The following is a 24291-nucleotide window of genomic DNA, read 5'->3' on the forward strand; positions in this document are numbered from 1 at the left end:
CCTTAAGATGAATATTTTGATCTTAAAAGGAATGCTTTTTCCAAGCTCATATTTACTGTGCCCCTCTCATGAGCTGGATCCTGTTCTAGTGCTGAGTCAAGAAATAAAAGTGAGGGAGCATGGTTTGCGGGGACTTCTAAGTCAATTGGCAAAATAGTTCTATTATGAAATCATTCTGCATCCCACTTTGAAATGTGGCGTCTGGGGTCTTAAATGCTAACAAGCAGCCATCTAAGATGCAGCAATTGGTCTCAACCCACCTGGAGCAAAGAGAAATGAAGAACACCAAGCCCACATGACAACTAAGAGCCCAAGAGACAGAAAGGGCCGCATGAACCAGAGGCCTACATCATCCTGAGACCAGAAGAACTAGTTGGTGCCCGGCCACAACTGATGACTGCCCTGACAGGGAGCTCAGCAGAGGACCCCTGAGGGAGCAGAAGATCAGTGGGATGCAGACCCCAAATTCTCATAAGAAGACCAAACTTAATGGTCTGACTGAGACTGGAGGAATCCCGGCGGCCATGCTCCCCAGACCTTCAGTTGACACAGGACAGGAACCATCCCCGAAGACAACTCATCAGACATGAAAGGGACTGGTCAGCGGGTGGGAGAGAGATGCTGATGAAGAGTGAGCTAATTATATCAGGTGGACACTTGAGATTGTGTTGGCAACTCTTGTCTGGAGGGGGGATGGGAGGATAGAGAGAGAGGGAAGCCGGCAAAATTGTCAAGAAAGGAGAGACTGAAAGGGCTGACTCAAGACGGGGAGAGTAAGTGGGAGTAGGGAGTGTGATGTATGTAAACTTATATGTGACAGACTGATTGGATTTGTAAACGTTCACTTGAAGCTTAATAAAAGTTATTATAAAAAAAAAAAAAAAAGAAATAAAAGTGAAAAAGTCCTCACTTTATGGATGTTACATTTTTGTGGTGGCAATAACGCAGTAATAAGGTTAAGATCTGTTTTGCACTTTCAAGACTCTAAACATGTAAAAGCAGGCTTACAATTTACCCCAGGACTTAGCACAGTGCCTGGCTCATATAAATATTCAACAAACATCTGCTAACGTGATATCTGTTGTTGATACACAGTAACCTCAGCATGGCCAACTTCTGCAAGAGGTTTAAAGCCACCTGGGGTTGACCAGAAAGACAGCCTAGACTGTTGCTTGTTTGAGGCTTCTATAGCTACTCAGCCACAAATCCCTTTTCCCTACCCTTCGTTCCAGGAAGGCAATTAAGACAATATATCCCTCTACCATTTCTAATGGGAGTGTGGGGGTGGCAGCAGAAAAGGGGAAACGCTGAGATCCTTTTGGACCAGAGATTATGTGCAAAACCTCAACTATGCACTTAAACTGGCAGATTTACTCATGCAGTTTCTCTGTATATCAAACGTTGTCCTAGGATATTACCTCACTTGATCCTCACAATAACCCAGGAGATGAGCTTTTATAATCTTCATTTTACTGATGAGAAAACTGAGGGTCTGTGAGATAAAGTAACTTGCCCTACAATGAAGTATCTGAGTTTGAATATGCATCCAGAAATGTCCAAACCAGTGCTGCTTCTCCTCTCAGATGAGGATAACGAAATGACTCAGAATAAAATGCCCATGGATGAACGGCCTTTGATTTATTCCTTCTAGATTTTAATCTACTTCAGAAATCAAGTCCTTAGTTAGTATCTCGGAGGACGCAACTTGTTTTTTATGTGTTCCCCACTCACTAAAATAAACTTTAAGAGTGGCACGAGATCACCCACAGATCTTGGAATAAGGACTACAGGTAGTCCCCAACTTACAACGTATTCAAGTTACAACAAACCCCACTTACAATTGCCTTTTTTTTTTTAACATCAGCAAATTAATGCATTGCAACATTGTATGTAGTGCATATCACTAATGGTAAGATTTTCAATGTGGATGAACAGGTTTGTTTTGGAAAAGGATGTCAGAATGGACCTATATTCACAAAGAGCCAGAGCCTACTCCTGGTTTCAAGGCATTTAAGGACAGAAGCACGATGTATTCAACTTAACGTCAGAACTGACTCATCAGAATGGAACCCCACTGTAAGCTGGGGACTACCTGTAGTTGCTTTTCTAATCCTACTCAGTCCAAGAAGCTCTGAGGTTGGGTGAGATGGGATACATTTTAATTACTAGAATATAATCAGCACCTAGGCCAGCTTGCTTACAAAATTAAGATAAATTCCCCTATATAGATCATTTTTACTAAAATAAAGTCTCCCTACTAGCTCGATAACTATGATTTAAAGAGAATGATACAGCTACAGAATTAACCAATTATATTTTGGTAGTTGTTCAACAAAGTACTCCTAGAGAACATAAAAACTCTTTATTCAACCTAATCCAGTCAGTATTGAGATAGTCTGCTATATTAAAAACAAGACTTTAAAAAAATTACAGCACAGTTAGCAAGGCAGTGACTAATTAAGTCACTAAGTTTAATGTTATATTCTTGTCATAGTCATTTGATAATCATGTAATGATGAACAATATTTTCAGCCAGTTTTGAATGGAAGTAAGTTAACTTCTGCAAAGAATTGAGTTCTACTAGTTGTCACTGAATCTTGAAAAAGAGGTTTAAAACATTAAAGTTTCCAGAAATAACACATTAAAGCAACATGAAAATAAATCGGAAAACACAAAACACCCACCCATCCCCAAAATCTACATCATCCCTTTAATTTGTCCCATAAGACCTTTCTTTTACATGTTCATTCCCTTTTCTTACGAGTGGGAACATGTTTTCAAAAGACTATTTAGCAATTAAGAAACAACTAATGCTCTGTAGGGGCTATTTTGAACCTAAAGTGCCTGTTTCTTTAATTTTACTTGCATTCCCAAGATGAAGAAAACTGTAGCTGAGAGAAAGTCACTTGGCCAAGGTATAGATTAAAGCAGAGTTAGGATTTACACCCAGGTCCGTCCAACTTTAAGTCAGCCCGTGTTCTTTCGTTGCTTCGTGGTGGCACAAGCCAACTTCTGGGAGACACTGGCACATGGTATTTCTTGAGCTAAGGCTCTTGAGACTGAAAAGTCTTGAATTCCAAGGTTAGAGGCCACTCTGGTCCCCAAGCACATACAGTTCCCTTCCCACAGCCCTAGAAAACCTCTCCCAAAGATTAGAGTTGTTCCCCTGCCTTCATGAGCCCTGATGCCAATAAACCCAGGCAGCTGCTCTTCCATCTTGGGCACTGAAATAGTCATCAGGCAACTGTGTACTTGTGTTAACTAACTTTAGTAAAGGCTGCCTCAAAGCTGTTGTATATAACAAAACTATGCAGGAAGTTTTTATTTAACATGCCTTTTCATATTGAAAATGAAAAGTGAATATTTTACAATTAGAGCTATATAATCTATTTTTATATATAATCATAGATTGTATATCTCCCCCTCAGAACTGCAGCATTGTTCTTAATAAGGCTGTCAGTCAAATCTTCCCTCCTTCCCCAAATAATTACAACTTTGAATGTTCAACAGCTAGTCACATAAACTCCTTATGTTAACTCGAAATTAAGACATTCATACCATAGAATGGTACCGGTCTTTAATTACTAAAATCAACACACATTTTTGCAATATAACATAACTCAATCTATATTTGCTACACTCTTAAAGAGACATGGCCACTTATTAGTAAGGGGAAACATTTATCATCATCATGCATTAGACACTGTGAACAAGAAAATTAAGATTTTTGGAACTATCTTTAAAAAATTTAATTTTAATTAACAAAAATAACTGCAAGACCATTCAGATTGCTGAACAACATTAAAATGGCCACTCTATTGAAAATGGCTTAAAATAAATACTTGCTTTTGAAAAATGAATACAAAACTAATTAAACAGTGATTATTAAGGTGCTAGCCTCATCAATATGACAAGCAGTTAAAATCTAGAGATAATTAGTATTGGTTTGCTATGATAAATTGGCTTAAGCCTAAAACAATGACCTCAATATTTATCAAGATTTCTTGTTCAAAATTATCTCCTCACTGACTGGTATAAAAACAGAGCTCAAGGCCTCACCATGGTTCACTCACTGCTGGTTTTCCATCTACTGGAACTAGACAGTAAACTCTCTAAGAGCAGGGCCACGTCTGTCTTGTTCACCACTGCATCCCACAGCACTCAGCACAGTGCTTAGGCAAATGGGAGGTGCTCAGCAAATATCTGAATAACTGAATCAGTGAGAGAGGAGAGTAAAATAACTTTATTGATTTTTTGCAAATCTGTCTCTGTGCTCAAGCTACTATAAACCAGCAGCTCTAATTTCTAGAAATATGGACTGAAAAACCTTACACCCAATGATGGGAGGACCTGATGACTGACTGACATACACATACACACATACATTGTAGTTAAGACTGCTTGGGTCAAAACTGCATTTTCAACTATGAGACATCAACATTATATAAATAAAATTTAACAGCGAAAAAGTGATCAATCTGGAAGCCCTGTGAATTTTTATCCTATACATTTTGGAGGACATCACATGGATTAAGAAAAACACAACAAAATCTCATTTGTTCAGATAATCATTTGAATGTTTACATACATTTTTTGGCTTGTTATTTATAGCTAATTAAATTTCCATTTCCTCATATTAATATATGCTCCTGTTTATTAGCAGGTAATCAAATTATACCAGTGAGAAAAATCCTCATAGTACCTTCATTGAGTTGCTGATTCTAAGAAAACACTGAACATGAACATGTACAAAAGAGGCATTTGAATAAAAGTGTGTGTGCGTTTTTTAATATCTGCACAGATCTTTACATTTCTGTCTGGAGAAAACATGAATAAACCCCAGGTTTCCATGCTAAGATAATGTTTCAGATAACTGCCATAAAAGAAGTACATATAAAACAATGAAAACAAATCACATCCTTGGGTTCCGTGATTACCGAGAGGATTTCCCCTGCCCTAAGTATTTTATTTTATTTCTTGAAAAATATAGGAGCAGCAGCTTATCACAAGTCTCCACTACTGTGCATTAACGGTGGGATCAGAACAACACAACAGACTCATGGATGAGAGGACTGCAGAACAACTAGAAGTCAGTTTTATGCTTCTTCTTGCTCTGGATAATTTAGAATTTTGCGGTGTGCCTGACGTAAATATTGCTGCTGTTTGAAGTAAACCTTAAATGCTCCTTTTATGGCAACAAAAGCAATTCCACCCTAAAATAAAAAGAAAAATTAGCTTTTTATAATTCAGGTATAAAGAAACAACGTTAAAAAGAATTTCACTTAGATTATAAAAGACATATGCTTTGATACAAAACTAATTCAGATAGCTTCAGATAAATCAGTACTCTTATCTACTAGGGGGTGAGAGAGAGAGAGAGACACTACAGGTAACAGCAGACGAAGAAACCTTATTATCCTGAGTGATCTTCCTTCCATTTAGCTCTGTATCTACCAGTTTTTTTTTCCCTACTTACTATTTTTTATTGTGGTAAATATCCATGTAACAAAACATTTGCAATGTCAACATTCTTCATATGTATCTATATCTACTCTTCTATAGAAGAATGCTAGGGTACTGCGTCCAAGTTACCATCAGAAAGGGAAAGTGGCAACAGTAATAACAATTGCAAACAACATGAGTGCTTACAATGTGCCAGTACTTCAAACGAATTATTTCATTTAATCCTCACAATAATCCTGAGGTAGGTACCATTATCATCCCCATCCTATAGGTACAGAGGAGTCAAGAAATTTGCTTTAGGTTTCAGAGCAAGGCAATATCTGAGAAAGGATTTGAACTAGGCAGTCTAATTCTAGAACAGAAGATCTTTACCATGATTTTGCTGGCAAGAGGGATAAATATGATGATTTATGCAAATTCCAGGAAAGAAGTCACAGCATAGTTCCGGAAGGCCAGAACTGTGGCAGCAACTCCTCCCCTCTCTATTCCCACTCAAGCTATTGGATGGCAGGAGGGATCAAACAAAGGCTTAAGGCACAGCAGTCACAGACTGAATATTTATACAGCCCCACTGTTTTGTTTTTTAACAAATACACAGTTCATTCTCTTTTGTACAGTCATTTGAAAAAAGTAAGATTAAAGCCTCTTACCAAGATTGTCCTTTGTAAATTAGAGTTGACGCTACTGAACATCAGTTTACCAACGATCGTCGCAATAGTAGGGAAGACGAGGGCTCCACACAGAATTCGGGTAGCTGAGACGTGATCTGCTAAAGGGTTAGCCTCGGCTGGAATTCGAGGAACAGGACAACCGATCCCTAGAGGGGGAAAAAAGGCAATGTATCACTGCAAATAAATCAGAACAGCTAAAACCCACTTTAAAGTATTAATTTAAATATTTCTAACATGCAAGATCAATGTGGCATGTACATTACAACCACAATTTAGGGCTCTACCTGGAAATATACTGTTCAAAATCTGTAGTTTATTCGAGTATTTGCGCCATAGTCTGAGCACGTAATCCTCCCAGCGAATCATCTTGCCTAATATCAGCATGACAGGAATCGTAGGAAGTCCAATTAAAAGGAATAAAGGATCAGCTCTCTCCATAACATCCAGACCTTCTTTATGGCCTACGACCTGTGAAACAGATAGCACTTACCACAATCATTTCTTTATTTAATGAAGGATTTTGCATGTTTAAGCTCAATTAATTTTATAGGAAATGCAAAACTTCACAAGAATACAGAAATAAAGTTTCAAAAATAAGCTAGAAAGCTATCAATCCTGATTTATTTATAAGAAATGTTTCTCATTCAACGGAAAAAAAAAAAAAAGCTAATCCACACTGATAACATTTCAATAGAAGGGAAGAGACTTCTGGATCCTGACTCCATTCCTCTTATCTGATTTGGTTGGACTGGGTTGTGGGACTGGCTATAATTCTAGGTCCTATTTGTCTTACGGAAACCCTGAGGTTGGCAGTTCAAATCCGCCAGGTGTTCCTTGGAAACTCTATGGAGCAGTTCTACTCTGTCCTATAGGGTTGCTATGAGTCGGAATCTACTCAACGGCAGTAGGTTTTTATTTGTCTTCCAGCAAAGCATCTGATTTACTGTTCTTCCTCCTAGGAGGTAAACATAGGCAGTCAATGGGTGGGGCTGGCCTTCAGAGATGCCCTGAAAGCTCACTTGTCTTTGGCTCTTTTTCCTCACTCAGTGGTGGATGAGACAGGGTGTGATCTTGCTAGCCGGCTAAGTGTCTGCTCTACAGACCCACTCTCACAAAGTGGAGTTCCACAGTCTAGATTTAAGGGGCTGCAGTAGGAGTTTCAAGGAGCCCTGGTTGGTGCAGTGGTTAAGTGCTCGACTGCTGACCGGAAGGCAATCTGTTCCATAAAGATTAAAGCCCAAACCAAACCCACTGCCGTTGAATCGATTCCGACTCATAGTGACCCTATATAGGACAGAGTAGAACTGCACCATAGTTTCCAAGGAGCGCCTGGCGGATTTGAACTGCTGACCTCTTGGTTAGCAGCCATAGCACTTAACCACACCACCACCGGGGTTTCCCCATAAAGATTACAGCCTTAGAAACTTGATGGGGCAGTTCTACTCTGTCCTATAGGGTTGCTATGGATCAGAATCAACTTGATGATGATGGGTTTTGTTGGTTTAGTAAAATTCTCAATTGCTTACAAATTAAAGATGTTTCTCCGAGGTATTATTCTTGGCAGTTACGACATGGGAAGGAAACTATTATAGAGTCTTGGGCTCTTTGCCCAATAAGGGTCACACAATGAGGGAACGTCTTGGTAGGAGGACACCTATTATATAGATGCCCAAAGTTTCTTTGACCAAACTTGAGAAACAGGCCAGGAAGGAAGGACTGAAAAGAACCTTGTCTTTATCTTGACAGAGAAGAAGGAAAAGGAATGAATGGAGGGAGAGAAGGAGGGAATACTAAAAGCTGCCCAGGGATGAAAACACACTTAGGGAAGCAAGGTCATGCAAAAGTAGTTGGGATTTTTCCAAAAAACGAGATGCTATTTGTGTCAGCTATCATAGCAGACGATTTGAGTTGGAATACAAGGAGATGTGCAACAAAGGCAATCTGTGCATGCTCGGGACAAACTGAATTCTAGGCACAGATTCAATCCAGGTAAAAATGTTTTATAAAAGTGTGTGGAGAGGACCAATTAGGTGCTTTTTAAATTTAGGTAGGGACACAGCCCAGACTTGCATGCATTCATTTATTCAACTGAGTATGGGTTATGTACCAGACAGAGGCCAAGGTACTGGAGATAAAATGGTGGGCTACACATGACTTCTGGGGTTGAGAAACAATCAAATTGTGTAAATATGAATGCTGTGAAGCAAAATGGGGCAGACTCGATAGCAACTGTTTTTTTTTTAAGTTATTTAAAGACCTAGCATAGCCATACTTGGAGTCCTGGTGGCATGGTGAATAAGCGCTCAGCTGCCAAACGAAAGGTGAATGATTCAAATCCGCCAGCAGCATGAGGGAAAGATGTGGCAATCTGCTTCCGTAAAGATTACAACCTTGGAAACCCTATGGGGCAGTTCTACTCTGTCCTACAGGGTGCTATGAATAGGAATCGACTCGACCACAACGGGTTTGTTTGGGTTTATAATCATATTCAAGCTCAATAAATGAAAGGTGAATCAAGCAATGGGCTTGATTTAACTTTGGCCAACACAAATCCGGTGACCCCAGTGTGTAATCACGTGCATTTCTGGTCTTATTCTCCAAGATTTAAAAATTATTATTTTTAAGACTTCAATTTTGATGTCAGATCCAGAAACTATAGAATGCCCTCTCTAAGAATATGTCATACATGTATAAGATAAAAGCCTACAGAACTGCAGGTTTAGAAAAAAGGTCTATTTTTTTTTCTACTGAAAAGCTAAGAGCTAGATCTTCGTACGCAGCTAGGCCTGCATTTCACCACAGGAGAAAGGCAGTGGTGGTTTGTTTTTTTTTTTAATTTTATTTGTTCTGTTGTTGTTGAGAATATATACAGCAAAACATACACCAATTCAACCATTTCTACATGTACGATTTAGTGACACCGATTACATTTTTTGAGTTGTGCAACCATTCTCACCTCCTTTTCTCAGTTGTTCCTCCCCGTTAACATATATTCACTGCTTCCTAAGGTTCCTATCTAAGCCTTCGAGTTGCTGTTGTCAATTTGATCCCATATAGACAGTTCTTAAAAGAACATAATATTCAAGGCAGACAGCTTTTACTAATTAAGCTAAACTATTGTTTGGTTTTAAGAAGGCTTTAGGGGATATTTTTGGTTTAAGGTTTAAAGATTATCTCAGGGCAATAGTTTCAGGAGTTCATCTACCCTTCATGGCTCCAGAAAGTCTGGAGTCCATGAGAATTTGAAATCCTGTTCTATATCCCCTCCCCCTTTGATACAAAATCTTTGATCAAAATATTTAATAATGGTAGCCAGACACCATCCAGTTCCTCTAGTCTCATGGCAAAGGAGGCAGTTGTTCATGGAGGCAATTAGCCACACATTCCATATCCTCCTTCTATTCCTGATGCTCTCTCCTCTGTTGTTCCAGAAGAGTAGAGACCAATTGTTATGCCCTGGATGGCTGCTTGCAAGCTTTTAAGACACCAGAAACTAGGTGGTAGAACAGAAGCTGTAAGCATGTTATTTGGTTAACCATGACCCTAAAGCTCCAAAGCAAATCCCATGAGATTTTTGATTGTACATAAGCAGCCTCAGCACCTCCTCTCTTCATTTATTTATTTTTTGGGGTGTTGCTGTATATATATCCCTCAGACAACTTTTGCCATGTCAACTTTTTACAGGTGTACAGCTTACTGACAGCACTTAAAATAACTGGCTGTGCAACCCTACCCTTAAGTCAATGTGATATTTCTATTACTGTTGACCCCCCCTTTTCTCCCTTCCTTCTGCTCCTGGCCAACACTTGTCTGTCAGTTTGTCATACTGTGGTAGCTGTATGTTGCTGTGATGCTGGAAGCTATGCCACCGGTATTTCAGATACCAGCAGAGTCACCCACTGGGGACAGGTTTCAGTGGAGCTTCTAGACTAAGACAGACTAGGAGGAAGGAACCGGTGATCTAGTTCTAAAAAACCTGGACAGTGAAAATTTTATGACTAGCAGCAGAACATTATCTGACACAGTTCTGAAAGATGAGCCCCTCAGGCTAGAAGGCACTCAAAATATGACTAAGAACTGCCTCCTCAAAGTAGAGTCGTCCTTAATGACACGGATGGAGTAAGGCTTTTGGGACGTTCATCTGCTGATGTGGAATGACTCAAAATGAGAAAGAACAGCTGCAAACATCCACTAGTAATTGGGATGCGTAATGTACAAAGTATGAAACTGGGAAATTGTCAAAAATGAAATGGAACACTTGAAGATAGATATTCTAGGCATTAATGAGCTGAAATGGACTGGTATTTGTCATTTTGAATCAGACAATCATATGGTCTACTATGCCGGCAATGACAAATTGAAGAGGAATAGCATCACACTCATTGTCAAAAAGAACATTTCAAGATCCACCCTGAAGTACAACACTGTCAGTGATAGGATAATATCCATATGCCTACGAGGAAGACCAGTTAATACGCCTATATTCAAATTTATGCACTAACCACTAATGCCAAAGATGAAGAAACTGAAGATATATACCAACTTCTGCAATCTGAAATTGATCAAACATGTAATCAAGATGCAGTGATAATTACTGGTGACTGGAATGCAAAAGTTGGAAATAAAGAAGAATGCTTACTAGTTGGAAAATACGGGCTTGGTGATACAAATGACACGGGAAATCACATGATAGAATTTTGCAAGGCTAATAATCTATTCATTGGAAATACCTTTTTTCAACAACATAAATGGTTTCTGGTGGTGTAGTGATTAAGAGCGTGGCTGGTAACCAAAAGGTCAGCAGTCTGAATCCATCAGCCATTCCTTGGAAACCCTATGGGGCAGTTCTACTCTGCTCCCTAGGTCGCTGTGAGTTGGAATCAACTCAACAGCAAGGGTTTGGGTTTTTTCTGGTATACATGTGGACCTTGCCAGATGGAATATACAGGATCAAATTGACTACATCTGTGGAAAGGGAAGATGGAGAAACTCAATATAATTAGTCAGAATAAGGTGAGGAGCTGGCTGTGGAACAGACCATCGATTACACATATGCAAGTTCAAGTCAAAGCTGAAGAAAATTAAAACAAGTCCACAAGAGCCAAGGTACAACCTTGAGTATATCCCACCTGAATTTAGAGACCTTCTCAAGAATAGATTTGGTGCACGGAACAATTAATAACTGAAGACCAGAAGAGTTGTGGGATAACATCAAGGGCATCATACATGAAGAATGCAAAAGGTCATTAAAAAGACAGGAAACAAAGAAAAGACCAAAATGGGTGTCAGAAGAAACTCTGAAACTTGCTCTTGAACTTATGGTAGCTAAAGCAAATGGAAGAAATGATGAAGTAAAAGAGCTGAATAGAAGATTTCAATGAGTGACTCAAGAAGACACAGTATTATAATGACATGTGCAAAAACCTGGAGTTAGAAAACCAGAAGGGAAGAACACGCTCAGCATTTCTCAAGCCAATAGAACTCAAGAAAAAAAGTCAAGCCTGGAGCTGCAATACTGAAGGATCCTATCGGCAAAATACTGAATGACAAGGAAGCATCCAAAGAAGATAGAAGGAATACACAAAATCACTGTACCAAAAAGAACTGGTTGACATTCAGCCATTTCAGGAGGTAGCATATGATCAAGAACTGACAGTAGTGAAGAAGTCCAAGCTACACTGGAAGCACTGGCAACAAACAAAGCTCCAGGAATTGATGGATTACCAACTGAGATGTTTCAATAAATGGATGCAATGTTGGAAGCATTCACCAGTCTATGCCAAGAAATTTGGAAGACAGCTACCTGGCCAACTGAATGGAAGTGATCATATACATGCCCAAAGAAAGGAGATCCAAAAGGATGCAGAAATTATCAAATAATATCATTAATATCACACACAAGTAAAATTCTGCTGAAGATCATTCAAAAGCAGTTGCAGCAGTATATCGACAGGGAACCGCCAGAAATTCAAGCTGGATTCAGAAGAGGATGTGGAATGAGGAATACCATTGCTGATGTCAGATGGATCCTGGATGAAAGCAGAGAATACCAGAAAGACGTTGACCTGTGTTTTATTGAGTATGCAAAGGCATTCAACTGTGGATCATAACACTGCAAAGAATGGGAAACTCAGAACAATTAATTGTGCTCATGAGGAACCTGTACGTAGACCAAAAGGCAGTTGTTTCAACAGAACAAGGGGACACTGAGTGGTTTAAAATTAGGAAACGTGTGCATCAGGGTTGTATCCTTTCACCATACTTGTTCAATCTATATGCTGCTAATAGTCGCAGAAGCTGAACTATATGAAGAAGAATGGGGCATCAGGCTTGGAGGAAGACTTTAAGCACTTACGTATGAAGATCAAAGACTACAGCCTTCAGTATGGACTGCATCTCAACATAAAGAAAACAAAAATCCTCACAAATGGATCAATAAGCGACATCATGATAAACAGAGAAAAGATTAAAGTTGTCAAGGATTTCATTTTACTTGGATCCATAATTAATGCCCATGGAAGCAGCAGTCAAGAAGCCAAAAGACACACAACATTGGGCTAAGTGGCTGCCAAAGACTTCTTTAAAGTGTTAAAAAGCAAAGATGTCACCTTGAGGACTAAGGTGTGCTTGACCCAAGCCACAGTATTTTCAATTGCTTCATATGCAATGCAAAAGCTGAACAATAAATAAGGAAGATCGAAGAAGAACTGATGCCTTTGAATTATGTTGTTGGTGAAGAATACTGAATATACCGTGGACTGCCAGAAGAACGAACAAATTTGTCTTAAAGAAGTACAGCCAGAGTGCTTACTGGAAGCAAGAATGGCGAGATTTCTTCTTATGTACATTAGGCATGTTTTCAGGAGGGACTAGTCCCTGAAGAAAGACATCATGGTTGGTAGAGGGTCAGCAAAAAAGAGGAAGACCCTCAATGAGATGGACTGACACAGTGGCTGCAATGTTGGGCTCAAATACAGCAATGATCTTGAGGATGGCACAGGACCAGGCAGTGTTTAGTTCTGTTGTATACAGGGTTGCTGTGAGTTGGAACCAACTTCACAGCACCAAATATCAACTGGTAACTGCTAATAAACTTTGTTCTCTATACATTTGCCTTGTCTTTTTATATAAGGGAGGTTATACAAACAATATTTGTCCTTTTGTGACTGACTTACTCACTCTGCATAATGCCTTCCAGCTCCATCCATACTGTAGCAAGTATCAATACTTCATTTCTCCTACTTGCTGAGTAGTATTCCACTGTGTGTATGTATGTACCACATTTTGTTTATCCATTCACCTGCTGATGGGCATTTCGGTTGTTTCTACCTTTTAGCTATTGTAAATAGTGCTGCAGTGGACATTGCTGTACAAGTCTCAATCTCTGCTTTCAAGTTTTTGGGGTGTATACCTAGGATTGGAATTACTGGGTCATATGGTAGTTCCGGAGCCCTTGTGGTGCAGTGGTTAAGAGCTTGGCTGCTAACCAAAAAAGGCTGGCAGTTCAAATCTACCAGCCATTCCCTGGAACCCTATGGGGAAGTTCTACTCTGTCCTCTAGGGTCTCTATGAGTAGGAATTGATTCAACAACAATGAGCTTTGGTTTTGGGATGGTAGCTCTACTTTTATTTTTTTTGAGGAACCGCCACACTATTTTCCACAACTTTACCATTTTGCACTCCCACCAGCAATAAGTAATGGTTCCATTTTCCCCACATCCTTACCAGCATTTCTTCTTCTTCTTTTTTTTTTATCTTAGTCATCTAGTGAGAATGAAATGGTATCTCATTGTGCTTTTAATTTGCATCTCTCTGATGGCTAATGACACTGAGCATCTTTTCATTTGTTTGGTGGCAATTTGAATATCCTCTTTGGCTTAATGTCTGTTCAAGTCCTTTGCCCATTTTGTGATTGGGTTGTCTTTTTGTTGTTAAGTTGTGAAAGTTCTATGTATCTTTTGTTTATTAGATTCTTGTTGGATATATGGTTTCCAAAGATATTCTCCCAGTTGGTAGCTTGTTTTCACTTTTTTGGTAGTGTTCTGATGAACAAAAGTTTAAGATTTTTATGAGGTTCCATGTATTTATTTTGTCTTTTGCGGTTTGTGCTTGTGTTATTATATCAGATAATCTATTGTTAAAAGCTAGGCCTGACAGTATTGCCCCCACTTTTTCTTCTAAGAATTTTATGGTTTTAGTTTGCACTTTTAAACCCTTAATAGTATTAGTTTGCACATTTGGTCCTTAACCCATTTTGAATTTGTTTTTGTGTACGGTGTGAGGCATGTGGAAATCCAACTTTCCCAGCACCATTTATTGAAGAGGCTCTTCTTTTTCCATCGAATGGACTTAACACCCTTGTCAAAACTAGCTGACCGTATATGTATGGGTTTATTTCTGGACTCTCAATTCTATTCCATTGGTCTATTCGTCTATTGTTATACCAGTACCAGGCTGTTCTGATTATTACAGCTGTATAGTATGTTTTAAGAAAGGCAGTGGTGATCTTTTAAAGCACTGCCTATTTATTACAGCCCTATTTTTAAATGGGAGGATGGAACACTGATGAACTAATAGATTTTCTTCAATTTAATGATTACGAAGTGTAGTGTAATTTTTTTAAGTGTAGTGTAATTACAAATGAACGAAGCTTATGGAGGTTGTTTTTACACTAGAGGCAAAAGTGAGAACTAGGCTCGATGTTACAGTTCCACTGTTTGAGGATAAAATGTGCCCGCTGCCTCTGGGACCAGGCTTCACTTAAGGAATCCTAGATTAGGGATGGCAGCCCTAAAGCTTCTTCCTTGCTATGTGGAACTGGACATGTAAACTCCCTAAACCTGGAACCTAGGGATAACTAATCGTACCTATGTCATGAAATTGTTGTAAGGACTAAATCCATCAGTGCTTAAAAGGTGTTCAACTCAGTGCTGGGGGAAGAAAAGTTAGGTATCATGTTGTCTTCAATAAAATGCAAGTGGAGGGCGCCATTCAAGTTGCCCACAACTAACAAGCATTGACCCTGAGACTGGTCCATGGAGAAGGAAAGGGAATAAACAGGAAAAGAATGGAGATTCTCCTTCCTTATCTGACTCACTTGAACTCCAGAGTATTGAGAGAACAGAAGAAAAAGAAACAGTCAAGTAATAAAAAGCAAATGCTAAATACAGCTGATGGTGTAGTGGGGCACATTCCCTATGACATATGCTTGGGGGGGTAAAAAGTCTTCCTAATATTCTTAAATCACACAATAGTACCCACCCCGCCACAGCTAACCTCTCTCAATTCTGGGATTAAAAAAAAAAAAAAACATCTTTTTTTTTCTCAAATAACAGAACATGTGAAGAAGATTTTTAAATGTTAACAAAGCTGTGTATAAGTATTACCATAATTTTAGGCCTTTACCAAATTCTTTATTTCCTTTAGGGTCCAGCTCAAGACTTACTTTTTTTTATGACTTGAAATAATCTTTCACCTTTTCTGAATTAAAATATTATTTATGTAGTCTCCTGCACTGTCTTCACATTTATTTATATAACCTTAAAACTGTTCTCCAGTTGTTTCATTTATGTATACCTTGTCTTAGACTAGGTTCCTTGAGGCCATGGGGTCAGGGTTTTCAATTTATTTTGTATTTCACACAGATTCCAGCTCAGTGTTAACTTTTTAAATGAATCATACCAGTATGGTTCAAAATGACAAAATACAGCTGGTAGCCCTTTTTAGAGAATACAACCTATATTCCTTAATTATCTCCTGTTGTTAAAGTGCTCCATTAATTATTATTATTATTTTTTTTTAAGGTTGAGCCAGCCTAAAAACTTTTGTTCATTAGGTCTTAAAGAGAAATGACCCAATTTCATCTGCAAAATACTCCTGTTTTATGTATTTGTATATTAAATAATACAAAATATCTTCTGCTCTAAGTCTCCATGTCTTTGTCCATTCTAGTGAATAGTCCTGAATCTTCCTGATGTAATGACGTACTGATACTCATTACTGGAGTTTAACAAATTATTGCAGCGAATATAACCAGTTTAACAAACCTGTTACTACCTGAAAGAACCTGTCACATAAAAAAATTAATGCTAAAAAAAAAAGCGTTTTATGTATTAGTCTCTGTGTAGATGCTGTAACAGGATACAGAAGCATAAGACACTCTACTTTCAAGGAAATTACCTGCCAGTAGGAAAAGTAAGGCCTAAATACAAGTTAAATAACTTAGGTAATTTGTATAAGAAATATCACTTGGACAGCACAAGATTAGCTGCCATTTGAGGAATAAAAACATTATGGATGCAGAGGACAAAGAAATCACAGTGGGCAGCAGTTGCCCGTTAAGTTTCCTGGAGGCAAAGTAGCTAAACAACATAAGCCTGGAAGGAGGGTTTAAATTTGGCTAAGTAGAGAGGGGACTGGAGAGTAACATAAGCCAAAGTACAAAGGTAAAAACTAAATATAAAGACATGGTTGGAGGAGACAGCTAATAGGCCTCAAAGTTGAATGAAGTAAGATTGTGGAAAACAAAAGAAACCTGTTGCCATCAAGTCGATTCCAATTCATAGTGACCCTACAGGACAGAGCAGAACTGCCCCATAGGATTTCCAAGGAGTGACTGGTGGATTCAAACTGATGACCTTTTGGTTAGCAGCTGAGCTCTTAAACCACTGCACCAAGAGGACCCTAAATATCAAATCAGGCTAAGGAAAAGGAATCTCTTCCTGAAGCCAGTGGTTCTCAACTTTTTTCACTATTAAAAAAAACAAAAACAAAAAACAAGAACCAAACTTGTTGCCGTCCAGTTGATTCTGACTCATAGTGACCCTACATAGGGACAGAGTAGAACTGCCCCATAGAGTTTCCAAGGAGCTCCTGGTGGATCTGAACTGCCAACCTTTTGTTAGCAGCCATAGCACTTAACCACTACGCCACCAGGGTTTCCAAATTATGTTTTACTATTTGTGATTCATTCTAGTAACTGTGTCCAGATGTTTTGGGTGTCCTCAACGTTTTATGAAGAGGCAAAGCCTCACTCACGATGCTTTGTCTCACTATGTCATAAACAGAGCAGCCCTCCATTCCTTTTTTTTTTAATTCATATTCTAATTTATATTAAAGAAATGCAAAATACATCACCTACAAACCTAAGTTTGTTAAATACTTAAACGATCTAGGTGCTGCAGTTAAAAATCACTACTTAAGGCAGTAGAGATGGTAAGCTGAGGAGTAATATGTTGAAAAGGTATTATTTTAGGAAGATTCATTTGGAAGGATGAATTGATAGAAGAGAATGAAGTCAAAGAAACCAACCAAGAGGCTCCTTTAGCCATCCAGGTATGACCGCAGAGTGACAAGAAGTCAGGTGGTAGACAGAGAGGAAAGGAAGCCATGGATGCAAGAGATATCAAAATGGAAAAAATACTTAGAATTGGTCAGGGACTGGAAAATGGAGCTATGAAGTAGAAGGAGTAAAAGGTAACCCTAAGAATGTAGCAAGTAAACCAAGTAAATGAGAAAATAATAGAAATCTGAGACAGAAAAATTATAATGTGAAATACATTTAGGTTTTAATTGAGGAGAAGACAAGTTTAATTTAAAAAATGTAGACTGTGAAGTCACGACCAGTCATTCAAGAGGAAGTGTCAAGCTGGAAGTGCAGGACAGGATTTGGGGAAAAATCAGGGCCAAAGACATAGATCTAAACATGAAAAGTACACAGAAGATAATTAGAAATCTTCAAGGAAGAGGTGTAAAGAGAGAAGAGTCAAGGATCTGGGACTAAATCTTGAAATTTAGGCCTCTCTTAACCTCCATCAACAGTTATTTACTGTTGCACTGTTTGTAACAGCAACAAACTGGAAGCAAATAATTGTCCATCAACAAGAGACTGGTTGCTAAATAGCTGTAATTTCATATCTAGGTTAACATGCAGCTGTAAAAAAGAATGAGGATGTTTTCTGTGTACTTATATGAAAACGCTTCCAAGGCTCATGCTTGTAAAAAAAGAGGGATGCAGGGGATTAAAAAAAGGGGGAGGGTGAGAGAATACTTATTTTTGCTTGCATATATATAAGGAAAGCCTTAAAGCGTATACATGAAACTAACAACAGTGGTTACCTGGGGAGGTGAGGGAGAACCTAGACAAATGAAGGACAAGATAGCTTTTCATATATTTTCTTATTTTTAAGCCATGAGAATGTTATTATCTATTCAAAATAATAAACTTAAAAACTCCTAACCAAAGTCTATTGACTAGATCTTCACATCAAAAGCACAATCACTGAATAGAGTAAAATGGTGAACCTGCATCACTGTTACTGCTCCGTAAGTCACGGCTGTCCAATAGATAGAGCCAACCATTATTCCCGCCGCAGCAAAAGGACAGGCTTTCGAGATCAGTCTATCTGCAAGATCCAGGACGTAAACAACTGGACCTATAATACAAAGAAAACAAGTAAAGTTTCAACACAAAGTGGATTTTTAAAAAAAATGACTTGTTAAATATTTTCCACAATTCAAAATACTTATATAAAGCTGGATGTCCTGATGCTTTAGAAAGAACTGTTATAAATGTGATGGAAAGCCTGATTTGAAGAGATTTAGAATTTTTCAGTCATTTGCATGAATAGCTAAGTTTTACTTCCTAAATTCTCAGATATGATCTTTATTCAAAATTTTATCTTTATTCCTGAACCTAACATTAGAGACTCAAGTACAAGTACTTCTTATAAAGGAAACAGTCTTCTCGCTTTTATCTCAATCACTCTGGCTACTGCAGAGTGAAACAGCCATTTTAGCTTATGCTTCCTGAACTGTTCTGGGGAACAATTAGATTCTCTAGCACTTGGTAAGAATATCACTTCCCTGATTTTACTCATTGCTTCCTTGATTTAGTGTGGAAACGTAACCAACTCTATTTTCTTGTAGTTACACAAAGAAAATTTATCTTACTTTGATTTTCAATATGCTGTATTTTAGCTGAGTATTATTCTCCAACAAACTTGCTTTTATGACCATGATGCCAGCTTTTATGGCATTCCAACAGCTGTGTCTAAGTTTTAGCCAAGGACTATGAAACCTCTTGATTTAGTAATCATATTTGTTGAATACCCTTTACATACAAACTATTACTTGAGACATTTTCTTAGACTGTATTAAGACTTATTACCTACCTTCTGGGGGTTTACAATCTAAAAGAGGATCCTGTACACAAAAGGAATTTATTTGCACTGTACAAAGAAATTAACACAGCAAAAAAACATAATTAAACATATAAGAACAAGGTATCATCTATCAAGCCCCTGGTCAAGAGTCCTCCTGATTGTTGGATCACTAGTCACTGTATAAAGAGAGAGCACACTGTGAAGCAGAAAGAACATTAGGACAGATGTCAAAGGATCTATGATTTAAATTAGCATCTTTACTTATTGCTGTCAAGCTCTAACTTACATATCATTAAAAAAACAATTATGTATCTTTTGGGACCAAAGAGGTAAAGTAAGCCCAGTTCAGTGCACATTGACTCTTCATCCTCAGATAACAACAGACAGAAATTTCCTGACTGCCTATATGATATCAGAAACCCTGGTGGCGTAGTGGTTAAGAGCACAGCTGCTAACCAAAAGGTGGGCAGTCTGAATCTACCAGGTGCTCCTTGGAAATTCTATGGGGCAGTTCTACTCTGTCCTATAGGGTCACTTCGAATTGGAATCGACTCAACGGCAGTGGGTGGTTTAGGTATATGATATCAGGCACTGTGCCAAAGGTATGTGATGCATCATTATTATTTAATCTTGTAATATGGAGTTTAATCCTCAAAATACATAAATTTACTAGGTTAAGTTCATAACTCTCTCAGAAGGCATGAAATCATCTTAGTGAATAAGCAAAGATCCCTCAAATGCTGGTACTACTAGAAGCAAAAGACTACAGGTATATTAAGTCTCAGCCCCTTAACGTTCATATTCTCTACTGTTAATTCTTTAATCAGAAAATTGAAGCCAAAAGAGAACATCTACAGACTCCTTCCAGGATTCCAGGATATGTACCCACCTATCTGAAGTCAAACCCTTCAGCTGTACACAATCCCATCCCCTCACCTACTCAAGGCCACAGCTCCAGCAATTCTCCCCCACCTCTCCTGTATCATTTTTTCCCTATTCTTTACTGGATCATTTCCAAACACGCTAATATTTCTTTTATCTTAAGAAAAACAAAACAAATTCTTCTCTTGCTCCTTCTTCCTCCACTGCTCCCTTTCATTGCTCCCTTTGCAATAAAACTCCACAAAAGAGTTGTCTATACTCACTTGTCTTTGTCTCTCTCCTTCAATTCTCTCTTAACTCATTCAAGGTCACTAACAACCTCCACATAACTAAATCCAATGCTCTAAGCTCAGTCTTCTCTTACTTGGCCTATCAGAAACATTTGACATGGGTGATCCCTACTTCTGCCTGATATATGGTTCTTCATTTGATTTCCAGGATATTTGGACACTATCTCTTGGTTTTCTTTTCATCTCACCAATAACTCATTTTTCAGTTTCTTTGGTTGGTTCCTCCTCTTCTCCACCTCAACCCACATTACCAACCCCTACCTCATCATACTACCTTTTTGATTATTCTGCTGCATATTTTCCTCAAAGCATTTATCACATAATGCACCCTTATATACTTATTAATTCTGTTTCCACCTACTAGAACAGCAGTTGAGAAACTACAGCCCAGGGGCCAAATCCAGCTGACTATTTTTGTAAATAAAGTACTATTGGAACAAAGCTACAAGTAAAGCCTAAAATATTTACTATCTGGTTCTTTATAGAAAAAGTTTGCAGATTCCTTGCACTAGAACATAAACTCCAAAGGGAAAATGAACTTTTTGTTCTGTTCATTGATGTAACCCAGTTGCCTATGACTCTTAAATATTTCTTGAACTGAATTCTCTATTGAGGTATTTATTTAAAACTAAGAAATGACAATCTCTTGACTCTGTACCTAGTCCAAGTTATAAGACTACTTTCTACCCTGTCAAAACCAGAATTTATCAGGACAGAAGTTATTTTACATGCTCCCAATGTGTCGTCTTCTCCTTTCTTTCCAACAAGGTATTTGTATTTTACAATCATTTCTTCTTAGGCTTGCCACTTTTAGCGTAGCTCCAGTCTATATCCTTACATTTTAAACAAAGCCACCATTACAAGCTAATGATTTGTATTCTCCAGGGCATCTATTTATGTTCAATGTAGATAGAGATCACATTGTGATAAGAAGATTACTCCTATTTATTTACAGGCAATCATCTACTGATGGAGTGAAGCAATACGATTCCTAAAAAGTAATTAATGGCTTGGAATGAATACGTAATTCCTAAAAAGTAACCTATCATCACCATTCTTCTCTGTCATGAACACGGACAATTTAGAGATGTCTGAATTTCCTTTCCTGGAAAGATTTCAGAAGGTTCTAACATAATGAGCTCAATTTTCCTCCAGGATCATTGAATGGAAAAGAACAACAAGCCCAAAACAAAACAAAAAACCTCTATTTCCTTTTGAAAACCTTCTAAACATTCCTGGGTCATATGCAAAAGGGGAGCCAGATTAAATGAAGCCACTGGCTGTATTTTATATCCCCTAATTCCAATTTCTCTCTGATAAAATTCTGTCTAGGCTTTTGTCTTTAGTTTACTTTGCCTAAACCTCTCAAGCCTCTTCCAGATAGACTAGTCCAAGATTAGTTAAATATTTAAAGGAAGGATAAATGCCTCATGGTAAATATTAGAATAATAAATTGACACCCAGCAGAGGCATTTCTGAGAGTTAAAGATTATCTAGACAAGCTATATTATTATTTGAATAATCACTAAAATCCTTTGGATGATAGTTCCCAAATCATACCCTTTCTATTCAGAAGTTTGTTAAGTACAATCTCATGACTTGGAGTCACAGTCTTAGAAAACAGCAACAGTTGCTAGATTCTTCTTATAGTCAGATCATAGCACAGAGCACTGTGAGGAAGTGAGGAAAGGAAAGACCCAAGGCTTTGAAAACCTCAACTCTAATGGAGAAGAAGTACGAATAAATGTATCTCACAAATAAGGGCATAAAAAGGTTTTAATATTTTAAAAAAGTATTAAATTTTGAATGCCTCAGTGGGCCTTACCATTTATGTTTTCAACAGCACTGTATTTTACACAGTAGCCAGCAATTGAAGCTTTGAAGTTCTGAAAATCCAATAATATAAAGAGAACGATTTGTTGTTGTTGGACACTACCTAGTTGATTCTGACTCACAGCGAACCCATATGACAGAATAGAAACTGCACCATAGGGATCTCAGCTATACTGTTTACGGAAGCAGATCGCCAAGTCTTTCACCTGTGTAGCTGCTGGTGGGTTCAAACCACCAACCTTTCGGTTAGCAGCCTAGCACTAAACTGTTGTGCCACCAGGGCTCCTTAAGAGAAAAATTACACACCAATATTTGGATAAATTCAAATTTTCACATTTCAGATCCCAGTAACATCAAAAAGTGAGCTGAGAACTACTGGGAAGTTCTTAAGTCCAAGTTTATTGAAAAAGAAGTCATCAGGTTTTTTTGGTAGACCCTGCAAAAGTAGATTTGTTGCAGCCATGATTCAAATTCAAGTCTAGGTATACAAGGTTGTTAAAAACACACCTTGGAAGATAAAAATTAATGACTTAGTGTCCAACATCTGTTGGCCCTGTTTATCATAATACCCAGAACACCCATGACCTTTGTCTGGGATAGAAAGGTATCCTCAAAAACATCTATGACTAATTCATGAGAAGCATAATCGCTATACACTGTTAGAGCACTAAAGCTCCTAACACAGAATATGATTTAATGAGTATATACAAGTGCTTAACAAGATACTTCTTATAAGTTCCTGAGAAAAAAACAGTTCCCATGAACTCTAAGGTTTCTGTTAAGTGGCCAGTGGTTTATTAAAGAGATTTAACACGCAAAATAGGCTGCTTGCAGAAGCCACTCAAGTTCCCACCCAGGTTTTTATGGTTTCCTTTTTGTTTTGTATCGAACTGGTTTTGATCTATACCCAGCTCAAATGCCAACTTGCTAAACTAAAACACCAACCCTACTTTCATATTCAAAACCATCCAGAACTGCAGATTCTTGAGGTCATCAAGAGTCCATTTTAGTTCTAAACTTCTCTCCTTGTGTCCAAGTCTTCTTTATGTTACACTCTATTTCTGGAATGTTATCCCTATCTTTGATAAGTTTATATGAGAATCCAATTTCCCAGTGAAGACTACCGTAACTTGAAAGAGGTTGACTAACTCCTCTACCCAACTGTCTGAACAACCATGTCCCATGAGTCTCCCTTTACACACTACCCCACAAAATGCACTTACCCCTTTGCTTGTGCATAATGTTAGTACTTTATGTTCTTGTTCAGTGTTTGTTCAGTTGTCACAATATCCTTTATGTCTGTCCATGTCAGCATCATCTGAGATTGAAAATTCCCAGGGGGCAAGGGCCATGTCTGTTTAACTCGTTTTGTACAGTGCCTAGGATAGAACCATGTACAGATAGGTGCTTAAAAAACACTTTTTGATGACTAACATCACTCTCAGGGACCCTCTAGGCCACAGCTATCTCAGCACATGGTACTTGACAGTACGTCAGGGGACTTTGGCCTGCTCCACAGGGCACTGAAATGTTATGGCAGAAGGCCAAGCTGTAGCACTCTATGGCAAGTATTTGACTCAATCTGTTGTTAAAATATGTTTCTTTTTTTTTAAGAAAGTATTAATTATACGGTCCCAAGTCAACAATTGTGGATTTTATTGAAGGCATGAAATAATACCACAACAATCACCTCAATTAAAAGTATGTTGAATCCTGATGGGGCAGTCAACAGTTTTAACTCTTTCTAACATTTATCACTGTTGTGAAAACTAGTCTCTGTAGGCTGGATCCAAGAGCCTCAAACAAGATTATGTATAATTTCATCTTTGATTGCTCTGCTTGTAGGTTAAGAATTTACTATTTTTATGTAAGAACATCCTGCAAATTCAAGTTATAAACTACTTTGCTTAATAACAAAAAATAAATTAGACATTAGATTGTAAATAGAGAAGGATATGTTCTTAGGTAACTTTTTAGATAACCAAACTA

General features: G+C 38.1%; 1 protein-coding gene across 2 annotated transcripts in view; it reads right to left on the reverse strand.

The window, feature by feature from the left end:
- Positions 1–913: 913 nt before the first annotated feature.
- MARCHF5 (membrane associated ring-CH-type finger 5) overlaps positions 914–24291 on the reverse strand; it is a 61195-nt gene continuing 37817 nt past the window's right edge. The window contains exons 2-6 of one of the 2 annotated variants that reach the window (XM_064269573.1): positions 23526–23681; positions 18438–18568; positions 6419–6602; positions 6114–6280; positions 914–5213 (exon numbers count right to left, since the gene is read on the reverse strand). In XM_064269573.1, coding sequence (XP_064125643.1) covers positions 5097–5213; positions 6114–6280; positions 6419–6602; positions 18438–18568; positions 23526–23541 — 615 coding nt within the window. In that variant the 5' untranslated portion in view covers positions 23542–23681 and the 3' untranslated portion in view covers positions 914–5096. The remainder of the gene's footprint in view (positions 5214–6113; positions 6281–6418; positions 6603–18437; positions 18569–23525; positions 23682–24291) is intronic. The other variant, XM_010589110.3, reaches the window with a different exon arrangement.

The sequence above is a fragment of the Loxodonta africana genome, chromosome 16 (assembly GCF_030014295.1).
Source record: "Loxodonta africana isolate mLoxAfr1 chromosome 16, mLoxAfr1.hap2, whole genome shotgun sequence".
NCBI classification, from domain to species: Eukaryota; Metazoa; Chordata; class Mammalia; order Proboscidea; family Elephantidae; genus Loxodonta; species Loxodonta africana.